Source organism: Cebidichthys violaceus, unplaced genomic scaffold (assembly GCF_023349555.1).
Source record: "Cebidichthys violaceus isolate CVI_PGR_0920_01 unplaced genomic scaffold, fCebVio1.0.p SCAF_26, whole genome shotgun sequence".
In the NCBI taxonomy this organism is placed as follows: domain Eukaryota; kingdom Metazoa; phylum Chordata; class Actinopteri; order Perciformes; family Stichaeidae; genus Cebidichthys; species Cebidichthys violaceus.
The window spans coordinates 5,910,670-5,933,060 of record NW_027176439.1 but is presented as its reverse complement, the minus strand read 5'-3'; the positions used below and the strand labels follow the sequence as shown (position 1 = coordinate 5,933,060).

The window sequence follows — 22,391 nt, the reverse complement described above, 5'->3', positions numbered from 1 at the left end:
CTGCAAAATTGCACCAGCATATCTGGAGAAATGTGAAAAATGGTCTGAAGCCGTGAGCAGTTTCATGAAGTCCCCGAATAGTCCCCATAAAGAAACTGCTCACAACAAGGTCTGTGGAGTATCCTGAGTAAGCGGATCACGGTGTCTAAGAAGAGATATATGGCTGTTGAGTTTTTCAAATATATTGTTTTGGTGCTTTGAGCACACAAGCCAAGTACCATCTGGTTCTAGTCACATTTACCCGTTGGTATCAGCTGATGTTGGAGACCTAATGCCGGCCTCTCTCCTCCACACAGAGCCGTCAGAGGACAGTCCAGCGGCCTCAGGGGCAGCAGTGACAGAGGAGGCCCCAGAATCCGGCTCTCCAGCCTCCCTGATGACGCCCAACAGCACACCGGCCCCCGGGGCCCCAGGCTCCCCGCAGCAGAACTACCGGGACCGAGCTGAGAACCGAGGGTGAGAACCAGAACCGCTCCCTGCCTTTTACTGACACTCATTAGTAATGAATGTGAAATGTAGCGACACGTGAACCCCCTTAAAGGTTCAGTCGGTGGCTTTAGTCACTGTATCCTGACAGCAGTGCGTGAGACAGATAAATTCTCACTCGAAGGACAACAACCAATCAGAGCCGAGGAGCCTCTAACGCAGCTGTCAATCACTGCTCGCAAACTCCAATCAAACTGTCAAACTAGGCAGCGCTTAATGCGCAAACCAATCCCTACAGCACAGAGCGCTGACATTTGATTAAGATATTATTTTTGGTATAATATGAAATAACCCTTTAAATGTTCCAAACGTCTTCTCAATGCAGAGATGTTCTCAATCCATGCTAGAGCTGTTTAAGGCAACAATATTACACGTTTAATGATATAAGAAGAATTAAGAGGATCATTTGTCTTCTATCTGTATCCCTGAACAACAACGCCTCAATGTCCCCATTTAGCTGGTCCCGGAGACGTGTTGGGTTGTAGTGACAGTGAAAGGTTTTTAAAATCTGTCTTTGTGAACTTTGTCACACTTGCTGTTCCTAGCTGGTAGAAGGGTGGGATTAACACGGTTCTTTTTTTTCTTCTGTCTCATGGCATTAAGTTGCATGTTCTGGTTTGAAATGTGTGGCCGTGATGTAGAGAAATAACAGGGTGTGTTTTTTTTTTTCTCTCCCAGGGAGGAGGAGAGCGCCAATGTTGGTTTGTCTGACAGACTATCAGAGGCCGAGGAGAAGATCAAGGTTCTGCATTCATGTAAGTGGTTTAAACAGTGACACAGTACAGTCGCTGTTACATCTCATTTCAACCTGAGCCGGTACGTGTGCGCTCACTGCCAACCGAAACACAGAAGCACTCGCTGCTTTGTTGACGAAGGTTCAAACTGACACATTTGTGAATTACATTTAGTTTTGTGTAACAATTTAACATCCTCTTTGACTCTTCATGGCGTCCCCACGTCGCCAGTGTCTGACCTAAGATTGACGAGAGAAGAGCCCGTTCAATGTGCAACGGGCTCTTTGCTTTGGCCTTCGATATTGCTGCTTGCAGTTTTTGTGAAAACTACTCATCCAAACAACTTCAAACACAAGAGCGCGCTTCCTCGGGTCATCAGCAATACACCCGCCAAGCGTGAAGTCCATCGTATGAACGGTTATCAAGACAATTTCGGAGGACAGACAAAAAAATGATATTGGCTAATGTATTGGGTAATGTAGCTTTAAGGTCATGGTTCACGTGTCGTCTGTCCGTTAATATCTCACTCTTCCTGCTGTCTGCCTCTCACCAGCTTTGGACACTGCGCAGACAGAGCTGCTGGACCTGCGGTGTAAATACAACCAGGAGATGACGAACAAGTAAGAGTCCGCCTCCGATTTTACATTTTGTGTCGACGTGACTGTACCGCGTGTTTCTCACTAACTCTCACACCTTCGCCCCTCCCCCGTGTCGTCGCGGTCGCTGCCATCCTCCCTGGCCTTCCTCCCTGGCGCCGGTTGTAGCCATTTCAAGTCTTCTGTGTTTTGCCTACATGAACTCATGTCCAGTGTAGAGCTGAGGAATGCCATTGTAAAGGCGGAGAGTGACTCAGCCACTAATGCAGGTCGATGAGAGAATTCTTGTGTTTGCCTTCACTGGCAGCTGGGCCATGACAGCCCTCAAGAAGAATTGCTCCATTTAAAGATTGCTTCAGAAAACACTCTACCTTGTCCTGGTCTTTGAGCGCAATGTATCCACCGCACGCCTGAAATGAATCTGAGCTTGTATGAAGGATGTCGATAGACATTCAAAGTAAACACTCCTTTGTTTGGGTTGTGCTCCAGAGCACAGTCAGCCGCTGCTAATGGATTTTCTCCCAGGCTTAATCCATGGCGCAATTGAACTGATGTTTCTAGACCCACTGCCATCCATTTTGTTGGATTGGACACATTTTCAGTTTGGCCTTACCTTTTTGTGTGCCGCTGCAGTTTGAAAGACCATCTCTGTTATGTTGTGTGTCATACAGTGTGTGTGTGTGTGTGTGTGTGTGTGTGTGTGTGTGTGTGTGTGTTTGCGCTGTCCTGGTCAATTTCCTCCCTTGCCCGACCCCAGAGCTCCACGCTGCAGTTCTCCCTCCCTGACCCTGAGCCTCTGAACGCCGGCCCGGCCTTTATTACTCTCACTGACTGTTTCCTCAATGTTGATAAGAAAGACAATTTGTCTGCTTCGGCTTGAGTAGCTGAGCAGGTAATCAATACAAAACATTTTCCGTACTGCACAAGTTCATTAAACGTGGCGCTGACACCTGTTAGTGTTTGCTGTCAGCGGGGCGCCATCTGTTCTGGCCTTATTGATGGGACCGGGGCAACGCCAAGACCCTCCGAAACCAGGGCTGCACCACACAACACCGAGAGTCATTAACGCAGGTTTTGCTCGAGACGGTTCCACTATCCGACTGATTGCACACGTCACTGCAGATACAGTATTGTCTTCTTTTGACGTGATGATTCCATTGGACCACTAATACTCCAGGTGATTATTCAGCCTGATGTGAGACAATAAGAGCAGTTAAGTGCAAACACGAAGGAGGATGACGGTTCGGCTGAACGTGGTTTCTTTAATGTGGATTAAAGGAAGTCTAATAAGTTCTTTGAACACGTTTTTCTTTTGGTGAAAAGGACTACTGTGCCCCGAAAACTCGAGAAAAACCTATGTGCATATTTAAATCAATCACAGCATCCTCGTTAATTCATCCCTATCTACCTTTTGAAAAGCAGGTCCCACGTGTGCAAAAGGAAACTGTTGAACTTCAAACAAACCTCATGAATAATCCCGCTGAGCTTCTGTTTAAATTAGACTACTCTGATTGTGGGATGTATGAGTTCTGAGGATGTGAATCATACGTACTGTACATCTATGCAGACATAGCTATGATTAAGGACATAGGGGTCATTTCATCTGTGCTGTTTCTAAGTGTCTGTGACTTCCAGTGACCTGTAGAGGACTTTATAATCATTACACACAAATTACACTTATACTCAATATCTTAATGTGATTATAGTTTTTGTATTTAATATTTCTTTTCCAGAGTTTTCCTAATATTTTGTGCAAAGCTTTAAAATCCTGCAGGGTGATACGTGTAATTTAACAGTTAAATGAACTGATTAAAAATGAGAAATATCCACTTTTTTGTGGAGGCTGGTGAACTGTTTCCTATGGAGGTGTGGCTACACTGCAGGAATGTGGACTTATGACCTCATTATTTCTTACGCCTGGCTACAGTGCTGCTGTGTGGTACTGACGTGTCAACACAGGGGCACTGATTCTATTATTTTCCACTTTATTAGCTACACCTAAAACTAAAGCAACAGTCCTACACTACAGATCTTAGTTTTGGCTTCAAATAACAGAGGTGTTGATGTGACTGTACAGCGTTGCACTGTGAGGTTGTCATCGACCCTCGTTGATATAAACGCGTTGGATGAAATATTAGAAACACCTCTGAGTTCAACATTTGCATATGCGTGAGATTATGCTAAGAGTGGTGTTAGACGACCTGTTTCACAAGAAGTCCCTTATTAACACATCTTGTGATACTATAATAGCTGTGAACACGGCTCGCTGACCCCGCCGTTATCTGACCGGCTGTGTTTGTTGCAGGGCGGAGGAGGTCGACGCCATCATGGCAAATCTTGAGAAAGCAAACCAGGTGAGTACAGTCTTCCTCTGCACTTCTCTGATTGAGATGCTCCTTCGTTAAGGTAATCACTCCTGTAATCAAGCCTTGGCTTTAATTAGACACCCTCCGTCCTGTGTCCCCCCCCCCCTGCCCCTCTTCTTCCTCCCACCTCCACCTCCCCTCCCACGAGCGTGTGATTAGCGAGTGTAAACCTGAGCCCCCGTCGGTGGGCGCTATGGCAGCACGGCTCCACTCAGCAGAGAACAGCAGACTGCCGAGCACGATTGATGCCGGAGCGCCAAACGCCAGGGTTCTTAGTTATCTCGCTGCCTTGATTGCTTCCTTTCCTGGTGATACCTCTTTTCTTCTGCTCCTTTCTTCTCCCCTCTGCTTTCCTCTCTCGTGCTCTTTTTCTCCCTCTGCTGCTCTCTGCCAGCAGCTCCGAGATAAATGTTCTCAAAATGAATCATTAATTAGCAGGCCGGGTGTGACAGAGCAGGTAAACAGTTTGGGGAATAAAGTGGGCTGACTAAACAGCCCCCTCAGCAGAATAAACCGAGTGGCTGCACTCGTGTGCGCGGGCCCCTGCTCGGGTTTTTCACTCGGCTCTGAGGCAAGGGCGCCTCCTTTGATCTATGTGCGCGCTCTCACCTTGATCATCTCATTAGCCAATTGATGCGGCCGGTGTAGGAAAACGGTAACGCTGTGATGTGCCCTGTCTGTGCACAGAGAGCGGAAAAGGCCCAGAGGGAGGTGGAGAGGCTAAAGGAGCAGATAGCCAGTGGCCAGAGAGCCACGACAGGGAGCTGCCATCCAGCAGAGGGTGCTAGCAGGGTAAGAACCACGTGACGCCATTGTTTGATTTCTGACCACTGATCTCTTCTGTGGTGGAATGTAACTAAATGAATCTACTCGAGTACTGAGCCTTCGTACAGTTATAAGATACTTTACCTTACTGTCTTGTGCTACTTTGTACTTCTACTTCTCTACATTTCAGAGAAATGATTTAACTTTTACTCCACAGTATTTATCTGAGTTACTTTTCACATTTTTACATACAAATCACATGATCAGTTTTACAATAAGCTCCATTGTTAAAATTCTGTTGACATGTTAATGCATCTCTGATGATAATACCATATATAAATTGTATAATTATATAATGTTTCATACCTTTACTTCACCTATTGAATGCAGGACTTCTGCACAGAATGGAGTGTTGAAGATTGGTTAACTTAACTGATATTAGTTTAAGGACACACTAATATGTCTCCTTGATCACCTGTCAAACATACAGTTTAAGGTCTTAAAACACCATAAATATCTCCAAACTACGACTAACACACCTAAATGTAGAAGGATTTTTTTGTGTACAAATCACCGGATTACAAAGTCAGCGGTACGAACATGTTGCATCTACTTCCTTTGTGTCAGATACGCTGGACAAATTGAAATGCAGTATTAATAGTTACTTGAAGTCAAATTCTCTCACTTTCCAACTGCCGGAGCAGTGTTTCAACACTGCAGAGGTTGTGATTCACTGGCTGGCCTCTCACCTTTTCTCCCACCCATGCTCCTTTTCTCACTGTCTTTCCCCTCCCTCTCTCACGCTTTGTCTCCTTCTCACCCTGTCAGGAGAAGAGCGAGAACGGCGAGGTGTTGCCCTCCCAGCTGGAGGCCGCCTTGCTGGCTAAAGACCGCGAAATCCTCCGACTTCTCGAAAACATTCAGCGGCTGCAGTTCACGCTACAGGAAGTTCAAGAGACCTCGGCCAATCAGATCCTAGAGCTGGAGCGCCAGCTGGCCTATAAGACGGAAGCTATCGAGGTGAGTGAACGCGGCGAACGCCTTCCTCAGTCCTCTGATAGCTAATGAGATCCTCGTTAACATGGATTCAAACACGCTGCTTCTGTTTTTCCATTTCAGAGATTAGAAGCTAAACTGCAGTCCCAGATGGACTATGAAGAGATTAAAACTGAACTCAGGTGATCACTTTAGTTTAGGCTGAATGTGTAAGTCATTCACAATAATGTGACATTTAGTCCCAAAAAAATGACTTTCTCTGCACGTTTGCTTCTGTCCGTAGTATCCTAAAGGTCATGAAGATGGCTTCAGCAAATGGCAGCTCGTCCCAGGTACACATACACATATGCATACATATATATATATATATATATATATATATATATATATATTTATATATATATATATTTATGCTCCGGCACCATTCCAGTTTTAACCAGACTAGTCTTTCTCTCAGACCTTTGGTTTCTTCTTAATGTTCTCTTGGTGTCGGGGAAGAAAAACTACAGCAGTGCCATTGAATGCTTCACTGATCGTCATCCATTATAAGGATATCTACAGCCGCTGCAATTGATTAATCGAAAATTAACAGCCTTTGTTCTCGTGTGTGTTTTTGTGTGTGTGTAGGATTCTGCCAAGGCTGCAGAGGCAATTTTGCTGGATAAAGAGGCCTTTCTTCCTTCTCACAAATACCTGGTGGATAAGGCCCGAATTTTGCACAGCATCGGTAAACTAAATGTCTGATTTTTAACTGTAGTTTAAATAGATAACGATTCTTAACGAAAAAGAAGCAAGTTTCTAAAAACTCCCCATAATTCAATGACTGCTTGGTTCTCTTTGGTCAGTCTCAATCAATTCTGGACTCGATGCTTGTATCTCTTTGCATAAACTGAGCCTGCAAGATGTACTAGTTTGCACTTGCAAGGATAGAAAGCAAGTGAGTCAATTAATTAAACATCTTGGAGCACCTTAGTAGTTACAGCGCATGCCATATAACAGCAATGTTATACCTCTCTCTCTCCCCTAAAATCCACCGAGTTAAGGAGACATCTGCTATCAGCTAGATAATAATTACTAGGTTTCTTAACACTTAACCAGCATGTGTTATTCTTTGTGTTTCCTGTCACCAGATGATGACCATTCTGAGGATGCAGGTAGGGAGACTGGCAGGCCGCCCGGCTCCCACTCCTCCTCCTCTCATGCGGATGGCCGTGCCTCCCCCAGCCCCGGCCCCCCCACGCTGGACGGCTCCTCCTCCAGCCACGACCTTCCCCGTCCGTTTTCCGTGTCGCCGTGCTCCGGGGACAGACTGTCAGGAGACCACATCCTTCACAAGCAGCTCCTCTCCCCACACTTTAAAAAGGAGGGCCTCGTGGCTTTTCCCACCGCCCTCTACGCAGCCAAAGTCGCCCTCATGTCAGCCACCCAAGGGTCCGTGGGGTCGGGCAGCGTCGACGCCGGCCTGCCCAGCGACCAGTCAGAAAGCGGCAGCTCGACTGCGGGGGACGACGACCAAGTGGACACGGCAGAGATCGCCTTCCAGGTGAAGGAGCAGCTGCTGAAGCATAACATCGGCCAGCGCGTGTTCGGCCACTACGTGCTGGGCCTCTCCCAGGGCTCGGTCAGTGAGATCCTGGCGAGGCCCAAACCCTGGAGGAAGCTGACTGTGAAAGGCAAAGAACCTTTCATTAAGATGAAGCAGTTCCTCTCCGACGAACAGAACATCCTAGCACTTAGGACCATCCAGGTCCGACAGAGAGGTGAGTGGAAAGGACAGTGACGGAAAATGTATGCAGGTTCAGGTGAGAATGAAAACGCTCCATTTGTATTTGTAGCCTGAGCGATAAAGATTTGAAACATTTCTAATCCATTGTTTTGCAAGTGTGAATGAAATGTCACTCATATTCACCCACTGCATTGACAATGACAGTTAAAGGATGAGTCTGGTGATATTGCATATATTTCTTAATGCCAACAAATCTATGAATAGACCAAAACCAACAATGCATTCATCTGACTAAGAAGTATTGTGTGTGCAGCCAAAGCCTGATAAATCTCCTTCCTCTGCGCTCCGTTGTTGTCCACCAACACATGCGTGAGCCACTCTGTTGCACTGGATGACAGGTCCCTTCATTGCCATGAACACGGGCTCTGGAGTTTATTTTGAGTCAATCCCACTTACAGCGTCCTGCTGCTAGAAGTGCTCACTAGAACAACAAATATTCATTCATCCGCAGCTGAATATAGTCCCCAACAAATCAAATACTTACTCTTGTTTGAGCAACGTTTGCTAAAATCTATAGTGCCCAGCTGTTGGAAGGTGACTTTGCCTTCTTCTGAGAAATTAAAGTATATATTTGTGACCCTTTAGACTAAATCTTGAGAAAATGTATGTACTTGTCTTTGGTCGTGTCGTAGCATTTGTTGGCAATAATAAAAATGTGGACTCATGCTTTATCCTTTAATTTAAGTGCAGTAGGTTAAAGTCAACGTTAACATTCACTCTCACCCTTGTTCTGTCTTGAAAATAAAAGGTTTCGATAAAACAGGTGAAACAGGTGTCTCCATAGGTGGCCAAAGCTCCCAAAATAAGATATACCAAAAGTAGTAGTTGTGAGAGTTTTCACACCGACCAGTTCTTGGAGCAGATGTAATCCCGCCATCTTGTTTTGGTGGCTCAGCTTCTGGACCCGTGTACGTTTAAACCCTCTAATCTACTTGGACCTCATCCTTGACTGCATCGCGGCTTCCTCTGCCATGTTTGTAGTGTTACTTTTAAACTTTGTTTTCTCCCTAGATTCACAGCGTTTGAAAGTTGAGCTTCCCGTATACTGCAACCTCAGACAGCACGCGCTCAAAGGCAGCCATTGATCTACCAGTCAAAAGCAAAGCCTTGGAACTGCTCTCTGATCAACCATCCCACTCATCCCCCTCCTCTCTCCTCTATCTCTTTCTGTTACCCTCTGTGGCAGGGAGCATCACTCCGCGCATCCGAACTCCTGAAACTGGGTCAGACGACGCCATCAGGAATATCCTGGAGCAGGCCAAGAAGGAGATCCAGTCCCAGAGGGGAGGTGAGGATGAAGCTGCGAGTCATACGTCATAGTTAAAAGCCATATCGATTGATTTTCTTTTTTTTTTTTTTTGTCAACTACGATGAATTTTCCTTGCATCTAAATTGGGAGAGGCGAGTTGAGAATGCGTCAGTGTCAGAGTGTGGGTCTTTCTCTTTTAGGTGAAGGCAAGTCGTCTCTGAACAGCTCATCGGGCAGAAGCAGTAACGGGCCGGGCAGCAGCTCTGACGAAACCATAAAGAACATCCTAGATCAGGCCAGGAGGGAGATGGAGGCCCAGCAGCACGCCCTGATGGAGATGGAGGCCTGCGGGAGGGCCCCGACTGCCAGCTCAGGACCTCAGGTAGAGCGTCTGGGGCCCCCGGAGCGCTCCAGGGGCCTGCCTCTACCCATCTCCATCAAGCAGGAGGAGGGAGGCTGCGTTACAGTCTGCATGGCCAACCCCATCAGCAGCCCCCAGACGCCCCTCAGTGTCCTCTCCCCGGCCGCCTTTGTCCAGAACATCATCCGCAAAGTCAAATCAGAGATCGGGGAAGTGGGCTCCTACTTCGACCAGCACTGGTCTCACGAGCGAGGGTCAATGGTGATCAGTGGCGTAGGTAGCTCCCTGCCCTTCAACTCAGTCTCCCCCTCCTTGTCTTCCTCCTCTTCCGGGCCCTCCGCCTTGCCCCGGCCCTGGCCCCGTCTGGAGAACGGCGAGTGTTGTCCCCCCAACAGCGAGGAGGCCTCCGCTGCCGAGGACGAGCTGGTGCTGGGCCGGCCGGTGGAGGTGAAAGTGGAGTCAGACACGTCGGTGAGTGGAGAGTCCCCTGGGCCCGGAAGGCTTTCCTACTACCCGGCGTACATCCCCCGAGCCCTGAAGCCCACCGTGCCACCGCTGACTCCAGAGCAGTACGAGATGTACATGTACCGAGAGGTGGACACCCTTGAGCTGACCAGGCAGGTGAAGGAGAAGCTGGCCAAGAACGGCATCTGTCAGAGGATCTTTGGTGAAAAGGTCAGATGTTGCTCTTTACCGTTTAAAAAAAAGCAACTCATGCATGCGGCAATACAAGCAGCCTGCTAATGCTCTGCTGAATCTGTTCTCACCGCAGTGAATGTGCAAGGCACGAGAACAATCACATTGTAATAAGATACGATTTTTAGGTAATGATGATAATTATCTCTAAGATAATATCAATTTGTCTGCAATGATTTGCAATTTGCAACTCAAATTATGAAGTCAGTTCTGCTTTAAATACGTTCCTCTTGTGTGACACGCTGCGCACCGCGATCAAGGTCTCACACGCCGGAGCCGCTCCACGGACAGGCTCGCTTTTTGTCACCGATTCAGAGCCGTGAGAAAGTGTTCGCCGTGTACAGAATGTTTTCAGATCTTCAGACAGCGTGTAATATTGACCAAGGTCTTTCTGACTAAACGCAAAACACATTTTAGTATTTATCTGAGGAGCGAAGTAATGAAAACAATCAGATCACCCATGTGAAAATGTAATTGTAAATGTAAACGTAATAAAAAGCTGCAGCACTTTAGCAGCAATAACCGCAGCCCTACAGGTTTTATAATATGATGTCAGGTTTTCACTCACACACTGTGGAGGAATTTAACCTGGTCTTTGTGCAGAAAGACAAACGGGAAAAACGCTGTTTTGTTTTTTTCAGCATCTCTGATCTGTTTCTGTGGTTTGGATCAGTGTCTTGTGGTGTAAGAGTTCGGCACTGGGCAGAGTTCACGCTTCCCTTGATACTACCCCAATAATCTCCTGTTTGACTGTCGGTATGGTGATCATACCACAGTTGCTTCAGGTGCAGCTCTGCGTATCTCAGCCCTATTGGATTGTTATTCCTTATACCAGGTATGCTAGAACCTGCGTTGTCTGAAAAGTCTTTAGGGCCATTATCCTAACAGCCTTGTGAGAGAGCAACGGTTCCCACTTTGCTGCTCTCCTTTGAATCCTCTTTGTTCCATCTCTCTCTGATTGTGGGGCCATCGGCTGTCCTCAGCTCTGGATGTTCTGCTGAGATCTTTGTGGAACCTCTGGGAGTCCGGCCACACGTTTCACCCCGACACTGTATTCTGCACGTAAATAACTCCCACTGCGGTTAGAGAGAGAGTCGACTTCATGGTCCCAGAGGGGGAATTTGACTTGGGCACAGTGCTACAGTCCGTTGCTTACCGTAAAAAAAAACAGAAACAACAGCCATCTTAGAACATAAGAGACATTTGACATCGACACCTCGGCAGCTTAAATAAGAACCTGTGAGAATAAAGTGGTAAAACGTTAAAGTTCTCGTGTGTTTGTCACACAAGCATAAGTCTTGTTAGATTTTTACAGTGTGCTTGTAAGAGTTTTGTGGTGATTAATTGACTCTGACTGTAAGATTTATTATAAGTCTTCAACTGTCTGTCTGCATTCAATCATCTAAATCTAGTTATTCGTCAAATGTGGTTGATTCAGTAACTAAAGCTAAATACTTTTTTTTAAATGGTTAATATCAGTGTTGGATAAGTTTGTTCCTTAATCATCATTTTAAAATGTATTTTACTTTAGTCACATCTCATAACCGGAAAACAAATATGATGCCGAAGAGGGAATCCACAGAGCTTCCTTTTAGAAGTTCCTGATTTGAGCTTTTCTATGTTTATATAAGTGTCCGTTTTTTTTTTTGTTCAGCTCCAGAAAATCTGTCTTTACTTCCAGAGAATCCCACCGGGTGTTTTCCTGCACACTCTGTGTTATTCCTCTCATCCTCTGTGGAGTAGATCAACACGCTCAGGTTTCATGGTGCACATCTTATTTTGATGATATTAAGGGTTCAAGTCTTTTGACTTTCTGTGACAGGTATTCATATTTATAAAGACTCGACTGTTGACAGATTTTTCTGGCACATTCAGGAGTGTGTTAAGATTTTATCCAATTCATTTATGATCATACTCACAGAAACTATCAGCAGTCTACTTCACCATGGATTTTTGTTCATCTCTATGAGCTGCAGTATTTGAATAGACTCAACCTAGACATGTATGATGTGCTGCTTCCCTCTAGTGGTCGTTTGCTGAAAGTGTATCACTGAGGCGAACCCATATTTTTCTTGTGTGATAATAATGTGTGAAATCAACCCTCATTTACAGCAGGAGTAGGTTCGACATGTTAACCCGGATTGTGTGACACAGGTGCTGGGGCTTTCTCAGGGCAGCGTGAGCGACATGCTGTCTCGGCCCAAACCCTGGAGCAAGCTGACCCAGAAAGGCAGGGAGCCCTTCATCCGCATGCAGCTGTGGTTACTGGACCAGCTAGGCCAGAGCCTCAGCCAGCCCCCGAACCACGGCCACGCTCTGGGTGAGGCTGCAGTTAACACACACACACACACACACACACTCGCATCAACCGTGAATCACACTTAAGATGCTTTAGAACCAAAAAACACGTTGCATTAAAAAGCTAAAATGGGTGCAGTATTTAACCCTACATAGTGGGACTTTGGCTACATGTGGGATATAGACTTACAGGGGTTTTTTTGCGATGCCTCCGTTCTCCAGATAAAAGCCCAGTGACGGCCCATTCCTCGCCCTCCCCGCCTCCTAGCCCAGCGGAGAGCCACCCAAGTCCTCTGGTTGAGCCTGTCAGCCTCTCCCTGGAGAGCAGCAAGGAGAACCAGCAGCCTGAGAGCCTGGGCATGGGGTTGCCCCCCCACCCAGAGGGAGGGAAATCCACCCCTGGCCTCATGGCCCTGCATCAGCCCACAAACCCACTGGGTATCCAAGAGATAGTGGCCATGTCTTCGGAGCTAGACACCTACGCCATCACCAAGAAGGTCAAGGAGGTGCTGACAGACAACAACCTAGGTGGGTCGACGTTCATGCTGTGGGGTTAAGCCGACGCTGAATATGAATTCAGACACAAGTCTGACATTTGCCGTGTGTGTGTTTGTTTCCCACAGGCCAGCGTCTGTTCGGGGAGACCATCCTGGGCCTGACTCAAGGCTCGGTGTCTGACCTGCTCTCCAGGCCCAAACCCTGGCACAAACTCAGCCTGAAAGGCAGGGAGCCGTTTGTCCGCATGCAGCTGTGGCTCAATGATCCTCACAACGTAGACAAGCTGAGGGCCATGAAGAAGATGGAGAAGAAAGGTTGGGAACCCAGAGTGTACACTGTAATATCTTTCAGAACTTGCTGGTGTTTTGTAATCCCCTTACACTTAATCTCACTGTCTTCCCTTCAGCCTACCTGAAAAGGCGGTACGGGCTGCTGACCACCGGCTCGGACAGCGACTCGCCTAGCACTCGTTCTGAGTGTGTGAGTCCGGCCTTGGCCTCGCTGGACCTGTGTCCCTACAGCCAGGCGAAGAAGCCTCGGGTGGTGCTAGGAGCTGAGGAGAAAGAAGCCCTGAGGAAGGCCTACCTCCTGGAGCCCTACCCCTCTCAAAACACCATCGAGATACTGGCCTCCCAGCTCAAACTCAAAACAAACACGGTCATCAACTGGTTCCACAACTACAGGCCAGTCCAAATACATTTTCATAGTTTGCTAATGGCTGCCTCTTTTGTTTTCATCATCACTATACGTTTACTTTCAGCTGCAACTACACACCTGACGTGTCTATTTGAAACTTGAATATCCTGACACCTGAGTGTTTGTCTGTCTAACAGTCTGTCTGTGCGCAGGTCCAGGATGCGACGGGAGGTGCTGATGGAGGGTCTGCTAGACAATGACACAGATGCCGAGCACCACAGCTACTCCCCCTCAGTGACGCGGAGCCCCCACTCTGACGGAGAGGAGAGGAGGCTGCAGCAGCTCTCAGGACACATCCACTCCAGCCTTCCTCTTAGCGCCAACACCGCACTGCCTCATGTCAAACAGGAGGAAGACGAGAGGGAGGAGGGAAAGGAGGGCTCCGTGAAACAGTCGAGAGTCCAGTGTTTCTCCACGGCGGTACAGTTCCCACAGTTGAAAAGCGAGCACGAGGATTCCATCGCTGGCTACCGCGAGCCCCATTCGGCTGGCCAGAGCCTGAGGCAGGAGGAGGAGATGAGCAGCCAGGCTCAGGGGCTCTACCCTGGAGCAGTCTCCATAGACGGCCCCCAGAGAACCATCCAGTCCAGGCACGAGGGGGAAGACTCCGGGAAGTCACCGGTTGACCCCGTCAGCTTCAAGGCTTCGTCAGAGCCCTGCCGCAGCAGCCTGGAGGTGTCCCTCAACTCCCCCTCTGCTGCATCTTCACCCGGCCTCATGATGTCAGTCTCCCCCGTGCCCTCCTCCTCTGCTCCAATATCGCCCTCGCTGCCCAATCCGCCCTCAACGAGCACCAATCACAGCCTGGACCCTAACCAGCTCCCTCCCTTCCAAAGCCCCAAACTCAACAGAAGCACTCAGAGACGCAATGAGAAAATGGCCAACCTCAATAACATCATTCACAGGCTAGAGAGAGCAGCCAATCGAGAAGAAACACTGGAATGGGAGTTTTAAGTCCCCTTTTACTGTATTTAGTGCTGAAGACCCTCGCGGCACATAGGAGAGTCTCAAATAGCAGCCTGAACGGAGCCTGGCTCCTGAAGGCCCGTCCTCTCAGACTGATAACTCGTAGGAAACGGGAACGCAGAACATAACGTATGGCTGAATTCCTTACAAGAACTTGAAGAGTTGAAAAAAAATTTATAACTGTGTATTTGTTTTTTTTTTTTTTGTTGGGTTTTTTTTTGTGTTGGTTTTGATAATGCATACTACTTTGAAATATATGTGACAGCACTAGCTGTTGTTTTACCTATTGGACTTGACATGAAGACTTTTGCAGCTATGGTGTCATAAAATGTACACTGAAGTTCTGTTGATTGCCACTGGGTGAGATTAAAAAAAGACCCCTGTCTTAAGCCATTAAAAGCACTATAACTATTTGAAAAGAGACATTGACCAAATTTGCTACTTTTTGAATAGCAATTTTTCAGATTTTGTCTGTAAGACTGGACAGTTTAAGTCAAGTAACATGAAATCCTAATACTGACTGAGGGATAGTCCTTTAAGACTCTAAATATTCAACATCTTGTATGTACTTAGTTTCTTGGTGATATGTTTTGAAATATTTGTAACTCACGTATAAAATGTGGTTGTACATGTTGTAGAATTGTCTGCAATAGCCTTCTCTAAACCTGATGTAGCATGGTACTCACCTGACCCTGTTACCCTCTGTAGTTAGTCACCTGTGATTATACTTGAGCGAAAACAACTGAAAAAAAAAAAAGAGTTGAAAACCCTGCAAAAAATATGAAAAAAGGAGACGTTAAATGGAACGAGTAGAGTACTTTTAGTGTTTTCTTTGTATAATCCTTGAGGTTTACAGTTTAGGGCCCTTGTGCTTCTGGTAGTAAGTGAAAGGTTCACTACAGGCGAGCACAGTTTACATGATTTATTTCAGATTTACCTCTCTGACCCTCTAAGGCATTGGTTCTCAGACTGTAACAGGCCAAGACACACCTGGTTTACCTCAGATTATGTTGATGCACATCATGCTATGACCATGCGTTTCATTCTTACACATAAACATGACCCACACTTATTTGAATCAATGGAGGGAAAGCACTCCGTATCATGCCTCAGACGTGCAGAAGTGGCGAGTTTTAATGAGCAAAATCTGTCTTTTACAAAGAATATGCTGCTGTTTGGAAGCGATAGGGAGCTAATAATTCCGTTATGTGTGTGTGTATTGTGATCCTCCTCACAGGTAACACCTGATCGAGTGCACTTTCTCAAAATGGGTCATTTATTGTAGTTAGAATATACGTACTTGATCAAACACCTCAACCGCTGAGCGCTGGGCTGATGTTTCGCTGGGCAGTGTGATATGAAAGGCTGCCTGCTGTGAATTGATCTCCCTGTGGGCGAACTCTATCTGAGAGCACGATGCAGTGTGACCTCTGATCAACATGAAAGCATCCGATCTGTAAGTAGACTATATTCAAGGACACACAAGGTTACAGGTATCCCCTCATATTATCTTTGGCCACTTGTGTATCGTGTCTGTAGAAGTTTCTTTGTCATGCTTGCAAGATGTTCTTTATGTATTTTGCCTCTATTTTATACTCAGAACAGTTAACTAGATATTCAATACCTCGTGTATGAACTACTTACAGCACTTAGATTTTGATAATTGTGAGGACTCGAGAAAATTTCAAATATCAACATTATCCTAACTTAGTGTCCACAAGTCTTTGCCTTTACTGTATCGTTGAAGTTGGTAGTAAAACACTTGCACATGTCTACATAGTTCAGAGGACTTGGATTGTATTATGTAGAGATATATATTACACAATTACTAAAAAAAAATAATAATAATATCTTACATTCTTGGAACAAAATGTGCTGATTATATTGAAATAGAGTGTACAGATTTAATAAACCAAACCCATTCAAGCCAGTTCTGGTCTGGCAAGCTTGCCCACGTTTTAGACCTTCTCTCAGGGTAGTCTTGCTTTTTAAAGCTTTACTGAAACAGTTGCGCTCATCAGTGGTGGTGGTGACTACGATAAACATTACGTGGTGTAGAGAAAGACTCCGTTGAATATTGAATGGCTCTATGGAAGTTGTGTGTATACAGGAAATGCAACTTTCACAGCGAGCGGTGGATTGTTGGAGAGCTGTTGCTGTTTTGTAATTCATTACACAGATGTGTCAAAGTGCAGTGCAGATTGGAGCTATCAGGATGAGGCTAATGGGTTGCATTTTTGAGATCAGTAGACTTTGCTCTCTAAAATACTGTTTTGGTTTTTCTCTTGGAGCCACAGAAGATTTTTCTCTGGTTTTCGTAACCACCATTTTTTTTGTGTGCATAATATACTGTATGATTAGCGGTGGCATTTCTAATGTGGAGATTTCATTGTCTTTCATGGTAACATGGACATATGACTGAAAAAGAAATGTATTTAAATGCATTATCTCTTCATGTAAAGCTCATCTCATTGTTTTGCATGCGAATCCATTCTGGTCTCATTACAAGGGATAGGACTGTGTTTTGTGTTGTTGTTCTTGCACAGGGACATTAAATCAGCACTTAAAGTCTTTTTACATTAGTGAAGTCCATGCATGGTGCAGCTGATAAATCTGGCTCTCACAAAGTCATACTGAATCCAGTCAAATCCGAACCCAATAACTTACCTTCAGGTAAATACTTAAATCAAGATTATTTTGTGCCATATCATATGCCTCATGCATTATCCTCACAGGAGTAATGCTTTGTGGTGAAGCAGTTTTTAAGAGGGGTGTAGGGCTTTTTGTTACCCAGTGACAACAGCCCTACACATTAGAAGCTTTTATTTTGTAATTGACATTAGTCACTAAATAATGAGGCAATTGGTTAGCAAAATTTGAATGATTGTATTCAGAGTTGTTAATATCGAAACAATATTTACAACTCTGACACTTGGGGTTTGTCACAAAGAAAATGTTTTATTTGAAAGTCAGCTGTGAGTCAATAAAGAGAAGTGTCCTGCAGGCTTAAATAACTGTCTAATGCCCTGAAATGTCAGGCCAGTAAATGTTAAAGAATGGACAAAGGTATGCCGAGCCTCTTTGAATTGAATTTGCATATGTAAGCCATCATTCAATACATAATTGTTTAAGATCCTGCTGTGTTGTGTTGTTATTTCTTCATAGTGAGGAACACCCACATTACAGATACATGCAATTTAATTAGTGCAAATAAGACACTATAAAACCTCACTGTAATACATACTATATTCATCTAAAACATGATATGTCCTTGCATGTTTAGAGCAGTTGGTCTTTTCCACATTGTTTGCTTCATTAGCAGTCACTAGAGTGAACTAAACACTCTCTCAGTCTCAATTCAGTCTTGAGCACGTCTTTCGTGCTCACTTATATTTGAACAGTCGAGGCCAGTGTTTACATGATCGCACCGCATGCGTGTCTGAGGCCCCTCCCCCTTCGCCCACAGGATCGACTCTGACGCGATGACGTCAGTCGCTCACGCAGGGTTCTTGGGCTGGAAGAATTCGCGGCGATGGCGACGACTGCTCGGTGCTGGAGAGGGACGCAGTGAAGCTGGCCTCGGCTCGGATATGACTAATGGTTATTTTGATCGAGGTTTATTTGCTGCGTTAGTAATTGCACGGGCTTCGGATGAATCTGTGGCTTCTTAACTTCTTCATCACTCCTTTTCGCTGGTGAGTCCGCCGGTTGTGGTCGTTCTCCTCGGGTGTGTTTTGACAGAGGCCTCCGTGTTGGGTTCCGCCCTCCATCTCATAACAACAAAAACAGTTTGCAGAGAGCTGCGCTAGCTTAACCCGCTAACGTTAGCTAGCTAGCCAGCTTACTGGCTTGGTCTGTGCCACACAGCTACAAATGGGAAACACCAAAGTACTATGAGACAGCAACACAACAGCACACTGTTTACTAGTAGACGTTAATATCGGCTGCTTTTAATCCACATATCCACGGTGGACTAGCCTAAGTGTTGGCTTGCTAGCAGTAATTTAACTATTTAGCTAACTATTGACGTTAGCTAGCGTTAGCTGCTGACAACCTAGCTTAATGGTGTCGTTAACTTACTATAAAAGAAGGAAGGGCATCAGTGATATTGACGTTAGCCAGCTAACTAGTTACTGTTGACATGTTGCTGACGTTAGTTTTTGTAACTTGTCTGACGAAGCTGTTAGCGTAAGTTAACTGACGTTAGCTAACGTTACTTACTTTTCTCTGCTAATAAATGGCTTCTACAAAACAACGTTATACGGTACACTGCACTTTGCTTTGCTATCACTCGTAAGACGATTCAGAATTGTTCAGAATGGTTTTGGGATAACTTGGTGATAGCTTTACCCACGTCTCTGTTATTTCCAGACACACAACGTTATGCTTGTGTGTGAGTCAACGTCAACGCTAATCCTTTTTAGTGCCTTTCTGACCGCCGTCTGACCGTTAATGTAACTCAGTGAAGCTAACTTTTTTTGCAGTTAGCAAAGTCAACGCAGTCTATCGCCTCCGGTCAGTATTTGTTTGTGTAAAGTTGCTGACGTCGGCTGCAGATTGGGGCTATTTTGCTTACTTATGCAGCAGCCTGTGATGCTGTGCTGGCCTGTCACGGGACAGGAGTACCGTTAAGGCTCTAAGGGGTTTAGCCTGAACTCAGAACCAGGCTGAGCCGTAAACAGAGCCGTGTGTGTGTGTGTGTGTGTGTGTGTGTGTGTGTGTGTGTGTGTGGCAGATATGCTTTATCAGGTAGTCAAAGCTGGACTCCCCAGTCAGTGACGTATCTCTCCCCCCCCCCCCCCCCCCATGACTACTTCACAACAGTCTCAACGTCCTTATCTGACTTCTCTGCAGTGGAAATTTTGTCTCACTTTTCTGCCGTAAATCTTCCCCAGAAGGTGTGCTGAGGTGCTCATTCATGGACACTCTCAGATATCAGATGTCAGTGTCTGTAAGAGTAGCTGACCTTTGCAACTATTTGTGGGCCTGTATGCAGAGAGATCTCTTAACAGGTTGCCTTATTCAAAAAGAGATGTTAGGCGATATCACTTAAAGGACATTCCGTCATGATATCAACATCATTTGGCTTTACCCGCACTCATAATGTTTCTTTTACGCTAGTAAATCTACCATGTCTTTCATTAGCTTGTATTGACCTGGCAGCAGGGGGACATTTATGTTATGCATGAATGTGTTCTTGTTTATTTTTGATGGTAAACATTACATAGCCGGGTAGCATGACTGAACCGTGCCTGTATGTTGGCTGGACTGTAGATTTCTTTTGCTTCTATACCCCATTGGCCTTTTTCCATTCCACAGCTGAGTTTCAGTGGTGACTCTGAGCTCACATGCAAGCCACTCTGACCACCAGCACAGCTATATTTGCAAGGGAATCAAAAGAGCTTCTGTAGCTTGAAAAAAGTCTGCTGTTTGTAAGGAAAACCATTTGCTTTATTATTCAGTTGCATATTTGCCTTCATTTTCACAGATTTCCATGTCTTACTTGTGAGAGTTTCCAAACAGGATCATCGGGACCGCTCACTGTCTGTTACTGATTGTCTGTGGTAAGTCCAAAAGTTAAATCACATAACCGATTTTATTTGACATTTCCAGCCATCTGTTGTTCCTTTTGAAATGTGGCCTCCGGTACATTTGTCCCTCTTTACCATAACTGATTTCAACTGACTATAAGCTTCACTGAAGGCCTGGATCCATTTGAACATGGGCATCTGGAGTTTAAGTTGTGTTCAGACCACATATAAGAGGACGGTGGCTTTGTGCCCCACATATGATTTACATCGCTCAACATTCCGTGTTCTTCCTCTACAGACCGGTCCAGGCAGGAGTTCCTCGTTGGGTGACCCACACTCCTTCACAGGGGCCATGGTAAAGTACCTTCAGCTCATGCACGCTTCGGACAGTAACTGCTGTGTGTCCCGTGGGCCTGGGTGTGTTCTGCAGAATCGGAAACTCTCCATTGATTTTCACTTTCGATCAGCTCTGTTTACCAGCGAGCAGACAGTCAGATCAGCTGCGACAGGGTCAAAGGTCCTTCAAGGCTGCTGTCTAAGCAGGCCAGCTTTTAGTGTTGTATCGTCGCATCGTGACACAACCACCGGATCGTGTGTGTGTGTGTGTGTGTGTGCGTGTGCGTGTGTGTGTGTGTGTTCTTGGTATGCTGCTGTGTGACGGCTGCCCCCTGGCTGGCCTCAGCAGGCGGCTCCTCCAGCGATGACCACTGTGTGTATCAGCCCGGCTCATGCCGAGTCAGCATGACCTGCCGCTGTCAGTTATCTGCCATCTCTCTCGACCACCTTAATCTTTCTTTGCACACGGTTCGGACTAAACTCTTCTCCTGACCGAACGGCCCCGTAGATGGTTGTTGATGTCTGTCAGCACAAGGCCACCCCACCCCCACCCCACCCCACACACACACACACACACACACACACACACACACACACACACACACACACACACACACACACACACACACACACACACACACACACACCAGTTTGCCTTTGAGGAAGAATCCCTGACGCTGCTCGTATATCCTGGCCTCGCATTCCCCGCTGATGGGCACCCTCTGTGTAATGTGTTGCATAAGACTACTGTGACCTCAAACATTTGGCCACCATGAAAGCCTGTTGATGAAAACTGCCTTTTTAAATGAAACATTTTTCCATAATTTGATTTTGCCAACCAGAAATGTGATCCTTTTATTTCCAGGGTCTTGTGTAAATGAGTGACCGAGTCTATTTCTAGTTTTTAGAGCTGCTCTGGCATCTGTTGTATCATGGCTTGTTGCACAAGGGGTGATTATAGTAAATTGGCCTGGGTTGCATGTTACAGTGTGGGTGGGGAGGAGAAGACATCCATGCAAAGCAGCATAAATGCAGTCCTGTCCAGTCGGCTTTAAATCAACTCCCTGTTACAAGGGTTGTGACACTTCTCACATCAATGTGAAAGCCAATCAATCAAAGCTGTGACAATCTAGACTGAGTGGAGAAGTATCTCTTCATTTCCCCCCCAAAAGATGCCTTTAGTGACATTTTAACTACCCAAACGGTTCCTGCAGTGCAGCTTAGTCGTCAAAGCTGTGAATGTACGTGGAGCAGGTTGATAAACAAGAAGCTGCTCAGCCTTCTCTGGGCAAATGTTTTAAAATCCACATTAAAACTAAAGAACACAATGTGACTGAAAGAAGGCTGTGGTTGTTAAAGTGGATTCTAGTTCAGTAAAGAGTTCTTTGACCTTCTTTCTCTGCAGGAGGAGGATGGGCAGCAGAGCTTGGAGTGCATCCAGGCCAATCAGATCTTCCCCAAGAAGTCCCCCGTTCTAGAGGAAGAGGACATGCAGGTGAGGAAGTCGCCGCTTGTGCTGTTAAAAAAAAACCCAACAACAGCAATCCAGTTAACCTGGCAGTCATGTGTTTGTACGTGTGTGAGCCTCTCCTCTGTAATCAGTCACATAATCACTGTGACAACATGTGACTTAAGCTCACTTTCAGTTTGACCCGTCTCAGAAGCCAAGTGACATCTGAGGCTCTGTAATCTGAAAATAAAAGTAAAAATAGATTTATTGTAATGCCCCCCCCCCCCCCCCCCTCCTTTTTTTTTTTTTTTTTTAAAGAGAAGCCGCTGGGTTCTATAAAAAGTTCACTAGTTTGTTCTGGAAAAAGTTCTCGCTGTGGTGAATAGTGGTACATTCTGTACTTTTAAACCATAGCTGTACCTGCAAGAGTAAAGAAGTAAAGATAGTCGCGATGGCCATACCTATTAACCAATCGATGCTGTCACAGCTCTCTATGCATATATATATATATATATATATATATATATATATATATATATATATATATATATATATATATATATATATATATATATATGTAT

At 45.7% G+C, this 22,391-nt stretch overlaps 2 protein-coding genes across 2 annotated transcripts in view; both read left to right on the top strand.

Annotated features, from left to right (window-relative positions):
- The window catches only part of cux2b (cut-like homeobox 2b), a 51,221-nt gene extending 33,593 nt beyond the window's left edge, over positions 1 to 17,628 (top strand). The window contains exons 5-21 of the mRNA XM_068720955.1: positions 297 to 456; positions 1,165 to 1,241; positions 1,774 to 1,840; positions 4,122 to 4,170; positions 4,870 to 4,974; positions 5,776 to 5,967; positions 6,067 to 6,125; positions 6,227 to 6,275; positions 6,571 to 6,670; positions 7,074 to 7,703; positions 8,916 to 9,017; positions 9,179 to 10,014; positions 12,190 to 12,355; positions 12,556 to 12,861; positions 12,957 to 13,145; positions 13,238 to 13,514; positions 13,680 to 17,628. Of these exons, the coding sequence (XP_068577056.1) occupies positions 297 to 456; positions 1,165 to 1,241; positions 1,774 to 1,840; positions 4,122 to 4,170; positions 4,870 to 4,974; positions 5,776 to 5,967; positions 6,067 to 6,125; positions 6,227 to 6,275; positions 6,571 to 6,670; positions 7,074 to 7,703; positions 8,916 to 9,017; positions 9,179 to 10,014; positions 12,190 to 12,355; positions 12,556 to 12,861; positions 12,957 to 13,145; positions 13,238 to 13,514; positions 13,680 to 14,481 (4,166 nt within the window). The 3' untranslated portion in view covers positions 14,482 to 17,628. The remainder of the gene's footprint in view (positions 1 to 296; positions 457 to 1,164; positions 1,242 to 1,773; positions 1,841 to 4,121; positions 4,171 to 4,869; positions 4,975 to 5,775; positions 5,968 to 6,066; positions 6,126 to 6,226; positions 6,276 to 6,570; positions 6,671 to 7,073; positions 7,704 to 8,915; positions 9,018 to 9,178; positions 10,015 to 12,189; positions 12,356 to 12,555; positions 12,862 to 12,956; positions 13,146 to 13,237; positions 13,515 to 13,679) is intronic.
- Positions 17,629 to 18,007: 379 nt separating this feature from the next.
- The window catches only part of mtmr3 (myotubularin related protein 3), a 23,212-nt gene continuing 18,828 nt past the window's right edge, over positions 18,008 to 22,391 (top strand). The window contains 4 exon segments of the mRNA XM_068720746.1: positions 18,008 to 18,188; positions 19,982 to 20,057; positions 20,323 to 20,379; positions 21,766 to 21,855. Coding sequence (XP_068576847.1) covers positions 20,377 to 20,379; positions 21,766 to 21,855 — 93 coding nt within the window. The 5' untranslated portion in view covers positions 18,008 to 18,188; positions 19,982 to 20,057; positions 20,323 to 20,376.